Genomic DNA, 8,115 nt, shown 5'->3' on the forward strand with positions numbered 1-8,115 from the left:
ATAATAATAAGAAGAAGTAGTAGTAGTAGTAGTCGTGTTCTTCGTTTTGCAGAAGGTGGTGAGGTTCTGGCTGGAGCGCGGGGTGGACGGGTTACGGGTGGATGCCGTCGAGCAGCTGTTTGAGGCAGAACATCTGCAGGACGAACCCCGCTCCCACCAGCCTGGCGTGCCGCCTGTGAGTGTGTTGGGCTTGGGTTCCACCCTCATGCCTGTTGACAGTGTTGGGGGATTTGAACCCCTGTTGGTCTCTCTCTCTCTCGCTCTCTCTGGTGTGTCTCTTGTCACTGCCTTTTCTATCCCCCTCCTCAGTTTTTGTCTGTTTGGGAGGTCGTTCGTTTTTATGTATATATATATATATTTTTTTTTTTTCTTTCTACCAACATCTACCTGAAAATTTAGTCATCAGCCCCATCCACATGTAATATGCTGCTTCTGTTCAAATGTGTGTGTGTGTGTGTGTGTGTGTGTGTGTGTGTGTGTGTGTGTGTGTGAGAGAGAGAGAGAGTGTGTGTGTGTGCGTGCGTGCATGCATGTGTGTGTGTGCGCAGTGCGTGCATGTGTGAGTATGCACAAGTTTTTGTATTGATATTCAATGTTTGTGTATGATTTTCGATTTATGTTCGTACTTTCTTACATTCACACGCACACAAACACAAACACAGAAAAAACACAAATACACAGAAACACACAGGCACACAGACACAGACACAGACACAGAAACACACAGACAGACAGACAGACACACGCGCACGCACACACACACACACACATACACACACACACACACACACACACACACACACACACACACACACACACAGAATGGGTGTAGGTGGTGGTAAAGGGGCAGAGAGAAAAAGAAAGATAATATACAGCGCGCGTGCGTTTGTGGTGTTTGTGTGTCTGTGTGTGTGTGTTTCTCTCTCTCTCTCTCTCTTTCTTTATGCGTGAAAAGTGATCTTTGACTTCCCACACAGTTTCAGTTTGAATACCTGCAGCACATATACACCAGGGGTCAGCCGGAGATCGGAGACTTGGTGCGTGGATGGAAAGCCATCATGGACGAAGTGGAAAGAAAAGACGGACAACCCAGGTAACTCGCTTTTAACATGTTTTATACTCCCCGAAAAAGGAGTATGGCTGCCTGCATGGCGAGGTAAAAAAACACATCCATGCACGTAATATAATCATATGTACATACCAGTGAACGAGGGAGTTCTATCCCACAACACGCAGAAGGAGAAGAGGAAGAAGAAGAAAAAGACGATGACGACGAAGAAGAAGAAGAAATGAAGAAGAAGCAGAAGAAGAAGATGATGATGATGAAGATGAATGTTTTGGATTGAACGTATTCCTGTGGACTGTGGTGATGTATCTCTTATGTATTATCATTTAGAATTGTTTCATCTGTCTTGATTTCAGCAGAGGTGACGAAGGATGCTTTTTAGGTCATCAAACAGGACAATAAAGACTTGCAGTAGCAGTTGTTGTTATTAATTTCAGCTTTTAAATGTGATTTGTTGGTTTTGTTCATCTGATTGAGGAAACAATTTTGACTATGCTGTATGACTTGACAAATTTGCACAACGAAAGAAAGAAACAAACGTCAAAGAAAGAAAAAAAAAGAAATGTTTGTATTTTTAGCGATAAATAGTTTCGATTTCATAAGTGGAGGATTAACTATGTGAGCCACGCATTCTATGTTATTTAGTTTTGGTTGGTTGTTTTGTAAGTGATATTCATGTGGGTAACATATGTGCTGCGGATGGGAAAACATTAGCAACGGCTTTAGGAGATGTGAAAACACTTACGTTACGTTCCGTTTTGTTTGCCTGCGCTTGTTAATGTTTTGGTGTGTTTTCTGTCTTTTGTTTTTGCTGCGGTTTTAAGATGTTCTTGGTAAAAGAGAAGGCAGCATAGCAGAATGGAGTGGGCGTTGGACTTCCGGGTACAGTATGCACCAGATACAAGGAGGGTTCTGGGGCCCGTTTTGGCCAGGAGGTGTTGCGTCCTCAGGGAAGACGGTTTATTCTGTTTTTTTCTTCACTCCACCCAGAAGCGTCCTGTGCGTGCCTGCACCCATCGTGAACACAGCGCAGGCCTCCAAGGGTGGTGCAGGATTGTTTCAAGGGCGGGTGGAGACAGTCATTCTCTGGGTCCTCCCCAGCACCTACGGGTATTTCTCTTTCTTTTCAGCGGAAGGAGATGACTGGGCCCTGCCGGCCCTGCCTTCCTATGCCGAGTCATAGACACAGTGAACATGGAATCATTGCCCCTGTGGCTGTAAATGACTGTGGGACTTATAACCCGAAGCTGACGTTTCTTTCCATGGCGTCTCTCTACCATGCAGGTTCATGGTGGTAGAGACCTATGACCTCCCGGAGACACGGAACCGTTTCTATGACTACGGCAGCAACCCGTTCAACCATGACATGGTGGACGAGCTCAAGGCTCCACTCTCGGGGACCAGCATCAGGGCACTCATCCAGAAGGAATATGACAACCTTCCTGAACATGGCTGGCCAACTTTTGTGGTGTGTAACTCAAAGTGAAAGTGGATAAGTATGCAACTGAAAATAAAAGATATATATATATATATATATATACCATACATATAATGCGTGTGTGTGTGTGTGTGTGTGTGTGTGTGAATATGTATATATATATATATATATATATATATATATATAGAGAGAGAGAGAGAGAGAGAGAGAGAGATGTACACATACACACACAATATATATATGTATATTATATATACATATATACATACATATATTTATTTATTTATCTATGTGTGTATAGATAGGTAGATAGATAGATAGATAAAGAGAGAGAGAGAGAGTATAAACTGTTTTGCAAAATATTTTCCATGCAACTCCAAGCGTACAAACAGTTGAATGTTCGAAGCGAATTCAGCACTGCTTGTACTGACGTCTGGTACTGAAAAATGCACATGCTGCCTGCAGCTTAATGTTGACTAACTTATTCATTCATGCAGTTTCACAATCAAAACGTTATAAGTTTGAAACTTAATTTCATGCTTTCATCCCTTTTAGGGGTATGGCGAATATAGATATAAGAAAAACAACAACAAAAAACAAGCAAATAAAAGACTGCACCAAACTTAACGATTGTCAGTGTATTATAAGCGGAGATAGCTATGTTGTTTGTTGTAAGTAGTATTATATTGTCGTTGTAAATGTGGCTTAAATATCAGTGTACTACAGCGCCACCCATTTTTTTGTATTTTTTCCTGCGTGCACTTTTATTTGTTTTTCCTATCGAAGTGGATTTTCTACAGAATTTTGCCAAGAAGAACCCTTTTGTTGCTTTGGGTTCTTTTACGTGCGCTGAGTGCATGCTGCACACGGGACCTCGATTTATCGTCCAGACCACCACTCAAGGTCTAGTGGTGGGGGAGAAAATATCGGCGGCTGAGCCGTGATTCGAACCAGCGCGCTCAGATTCTCTCGCTTCCTAGGCGGACGCGTTACCTCCAGGCCATCACTCCACAAATTCAACTTGTTCAAACATTTCCTCCCACATCGACACAAACTCCAACCCCTGTCCTCGCAGATCGGGAACCACGACAGAGAGCGGGTGAGCAGCAAGTTCGGGGAGCAGTACAGCGATGCCCTCAACATGCTGCTGCTGACCCTCAGGGGAACCCCCTGCACCTACTACGGGGAGGAGTTGGCCATGGGGTCTATTGAGGTCACCTTTGAGCAGACCCAAGACCCGTGGGGCAGGAATTATGGATCCGTGAGTCTTGTATAGGGTGGTTGGGTCGGTCAGTTATGGTTGGTTCGTTACTGTTTCGTTTGTTTGTCCGTGGTGGTGGCGATAATTGATGTAGTAGCAGTAGTAGTAGTAAATGTTGTTGTTGGTGGTGGTGGCGGTGGTGGTGGTGGTGACTGTCTTGTCGTTGTTGTTATTATTGATAGTGGTGGTGGTGGCATTAGTAGTGATGGTGTTGTTAGTTGATGATGATGGTGGTGAGGACGATGAGATGATGATGATGATGGTGGTGGTGGTGAGGAGGATGTGATGATGATGATGGTGGTGGTGAGGACGATGTGATGATGATGATGGTGGTGAGGAGGATGTGATGATGATGATGGTGGTGAGGACGATGTGATGATGATGATGGTGGTGGTGAGGACGATGTGATGATGATGATGATGGTGGTGAGGACGATGTAATGATGTGATGATGATGATGATGGTGGTGAGGACGATGTGATGATGATGATGATGGTCGTGAGGACGATGTGATGATATGACGATGGTGGTGGTGGTGAGGACGATGTGATGATGATGATGGTGATGATGGTGGTGAAGACGATGTGATGATGATGATGATGGTGGTGAGGACGATGTGATGATGATGATGGTGGTGAGGACGATGTGATGATGATGATGATGGTGGTGAGGACGATGTGATGATGATGATGACGGTAGTGAGGACGATGTGACGATGATGATGATGACGGTAGTGAGGACGATGTGATGATGATGATGGTGATGGTGGTGAGGACGATGTGATGATGATGATGATGGTGATGATGATGATGATGATTATGATGATGATGGTGGTGGTGAGGACGATGTGATGATGATGATGGTGGTGGTCAAGATGATGATGCTGATGCTGATGATGAAGACAACGACAACGCCGATGATGATGCTGTAGGAGCGGTACCGGGAGTTTTCACGGGACCCCTGTCGATCCCCCATGCAGTGGGACAGCAGCAAGCACGCCGGGTTCACTACGGGGTCGTCGCCATGGTTACCAGTGCATCCCGACCACACCATGCGCAATGTCAAGGTCAGTTGTTGGTTGTGGATCGGCAGGATTTTTTTAAATTTATTTTTTTTATAAGTTTGCGGAGTCTTCTTCAAGGTACACAGACACAGACGCACACGCACGCACTCACACACATGAATACACCCACACGCACACACACACACACACACACACACACACACACACACACACACACACACACAGCGTGCGCGCGCGCGGACTATTATATATACATGAGCTGGGAACAACTGTCCTGTTTTGCAGACCATCAGTGGCGTCACTAGACACAGGAGACAGGGGTTTGGGTAGACTGTATTATATTGGATTGGATTGGATTGGATTGGATAGCTGTGCACCTGCCCTAACGTATACCACAACTGTGCCACCAATCCACCCCATACCACCCCTCCCAACCCATCACAACTTTAAAAAAAAATTTTGTTTTTACTCTGCGTGTGTGTGTGTGTGTGTGTGTGTGTGTGTGTGTGTATGCGCGCGCGCGCTTGGGTATGTGTGTGTTCGTGCGTGTGTGTGTGTGTGTGTGTGTGAGTGTGTGTGTATGTGTGTGTGCGTGTGTATGTGTGTGTGTGTGTGTGTACGTTTGTGTGTGTGTGTGTGTGTGTGTGTGTGTGTGTGTGTGTGTGTGCGTGTGTGAGTATGTGTGTGTGTGAGTGTGCGCGTTTGTGTGTTGTGCTCAATGTTTTTGTGCTGTAGTTTGTTTTTTTTCAGTCTGATAAGTGCACATGTGTATGTGCATGCATTTAATGCCTGACCAAGTGCCTTGTATTTTGCGGCTTGTCAGACTTCTGCTTAGCAGATGTGGTGCAGCGTACAATGACGCAATGATGCCTCCTTGAAAAAAAGGAACTGAAAACCTTGTGGTAACGTATCTCCTTAAGAAACGAGAGAATCTGAGGGTACGGAATTGAACCACCACTCGCCATAATGTTCTTCCCATGCACGAAACCTTGAGTGGTGGTATAGACGCTAGTCATTCAAATGATCCGATGAACCGAAGTCTCGAGTATAGCATGCACCAAGCGCACGTGACAGAACCCACGGCAACAAAAGGGTTGTCTCTGACAAAATTATGTGGCAAGATTCAGTTTCGGTTGTAAAACAAATACACTTGCAGAGAGAAAGAACAGGGAAGAAACGTGGGTGGCGCTGTACTGTGGCGACGCGCTCTCCCCAGCGGAGAGCAGTCCAAATTTCACACTGACAAATCTGTTGTGACAACAACAACAACAACAAAAAAAATCAACCAACCAAACAAAAAAACAACAACCGTAATGCAATGCAGTGCAATGAATACAGCACAGCACAACGCCACACCCACACCACACCACACCACACCACAGCAAGAGTACGAGTACGCTTCATAAGAGTTGATGGTTTGTGCTCACTGTTTTTATTATTTTATTTTATTTTATTTTATTTTATTATTTTTAGTACGTTTTATTGAGGTACTGAACTGTCCTTGAGCGAATGATAAACTTCGTTTATTAAAATATATATATATATATATAGAAAAAACAAACAAAATATCACGCAGACTCAGCGGGACAGCCCCCAACAGACCCCAGTCCAACTCTATTCCGCCCTCGCCTCACTCAGACAGCGCCCCGCCTTCCAGAGAGGTCGCCTTCTCTTCTCTCTCACTGACCACAACGTCCTCTCCTACGTCAGAGAACTCCCCGTCTCCAGCCCCACCACCCACCACCACGACCACCACCAGCAAAACAAAGGCGCCGACGCGGAGAAGAAAGTTGATGGTGACCGCGGCGAGGAGGAAGAAGACGAAAAAGAGCGCTACCTGGTGGTCCTCAATTTCGGGCCCCAGAGCAGCAAGAACGATTATTCAGGCAGCCCCGTAAATTGCGGGAAGGGTGTGGTCGTGGCAGCCACGTGCGGTGCTGTGATGGGCGGCGGGAGCGGGGGCGGGGGCGGGGACGGGTGTGGTGCAGTGGTCAAGGGCTTGGAGATGTCTCTCCAGGAGTTAGAGCTCGCTTCTGGGGATGGGATCGTGTTTAAGTTGGTGTGAAAAAAAAAAAGAAGAAAAAAAGAGATGAAGAAATTGGCTGTTGGTGATAGAGAGAGAGAGAGAGAGAGGGGGGGGGGGGGGCGGGGGGAGAGAGGGGGGGAATGCAAAGAGTGTGAGAGGGGGGTTGGCCTGGGGGGGGAGGGAAGGGGGAGGGGGCGAGAGAGAGAGAGAAGGGGGGGAGGGGAAGAGGAGAAAGAGAGTGGGGGGGAGGAGAGAGAGGGGGGTGTTAGAGATAGAGAGATGGGGGTAAGAAAGAGAGGGAGGGGGCAGAGTGGATGAGAAGAGGAGAAAGAGAGTGAGGGGGAGTGGGGGAGCAAGAAGAGAGAGGGGGGTGATGAAAAGAGACAGATAGAGAGAGGGTAAAAGAAGGGGGGGAGAGGGAGGGAGGAAAAGAAAACCCCAATGAAATTCGCTTCGAAGTTCGAGGGGAAAAAAATCAGCATAATCGCTCTTCATGGTTTTTTTTTTTGATTGTTTGTTTTCCAAATACAGCTGTTAGTCGTGATGACGAGAACATCTCGATAATGATGACTATCTTGATAACAATGACGACAACGACGATGTCAATAATGGTACTTATATTCGATACAATGTGCAAAAGATTCACAATCGCTTTATTTTTATTATTATTATTTATTTTTTTGGTCTTCTAATCCCTGATGTTTTATTTCTTTGTTTTTATCGCCAGGGAATGTCATATAACTTTGTAGATGATTCATGATAATTATGTCATTGTCTATTATAATCACACGTTTGGGAAAGAAATTACTTGATGTTATTCGTATTGACTTACTTCATTCCTTTGCTGTTTGACTGTTTGTGTAATTTTGTGACTTCCTAAAATGGCTTGGTTATGTAATGTCCTTCCTGCATGATCTCATGGTTACGGGCTCTTTTGTACATATTAAAAGTCCAGTATGCTTATCACGTGTGTGTGTGTGTGTGTGTGTGTGTGTGTGTGTGTGTGTGTGTGTGTGTGTGTGTGTGTTTTGTTGTGTGTGTGTGTGTGTGTGTGTGTGTGTGACAGAGAGAGAGAGAGAGAGAGAGAGAGAGAGACAGACAGACAGACAGATAGAGAGAGAGAACACTGAACACTGCAATGTTTAATGTCATTCGCTGTAAAGCTCTAGTGACATAAGCTTAGTAGGTACAGATCAGAACAAAATGGTGCAAAACAGATAAAATGGAACAGAAAGGAAAAACATGATTGAAGGAAAATAAACTTGTAAGGGATAAGCGACACTTTGGCACTTTGTCATTAG

General features: G+C 45.3%; 1 protein-coding gene across 2 annotated transcripts in view; it reads left to right on the top strand.

The window, feature by feature from the left end:
- Positions 1-6,866, top strand: part of LOC143298778 (maltase 2-like) — a 23,344-nt gene extending 16,478 nt beyond the window's left edge. The window contains exons 6-11 of one of the 2 annotated variants that reach the window (XM_076611730.1): positions 53-175; positions 978-1,093; positions 2,351-2,534; positions 3,580-3,765; positions 4,696-4,830; positions 6,365-6,866. In XM_076611730.1, the coding sequence (XP_076467845.1) occupies positions 53-175; positions 978-1,093; positions 2,351-2,534; positions 3,580-3,765; positions 4,696-4,830; positions 6,365-6,853 (1,233 nt within the window). In that variant the 3' untranslated portion in view covers positions 6,854-6,866. Of the gene's footprint in view, positions 1-52; positions 176-977; positions 1,094-2,350; positions 2,535-3,579; positions 3,766-4,638; positions 4,831-6,364 lie in introns of those variants that run through there. The other variant, XM_076611732.1, reaches the window with a different exon arrangement.
- The last annotated feature ends 1,249 nt before the right edge of the window (positions 6,867-8,115 follow it).

This window comes from Babylonia areolata, chromosome 24, assembly GCF_041734735.1.
Source record: "Babylonia areolata isolate BAREFJ2019XMU chromosome 24, ASM4173473v1, whole genome shotgun sequence".
NCBI classification, from domain to species: domain Eukaryota; kingdom Metazoa; phylum Mollusca; class Gastropoda; order Neogastropoda; family Buccinidae; genus Babylonia; species Babylonia areolata.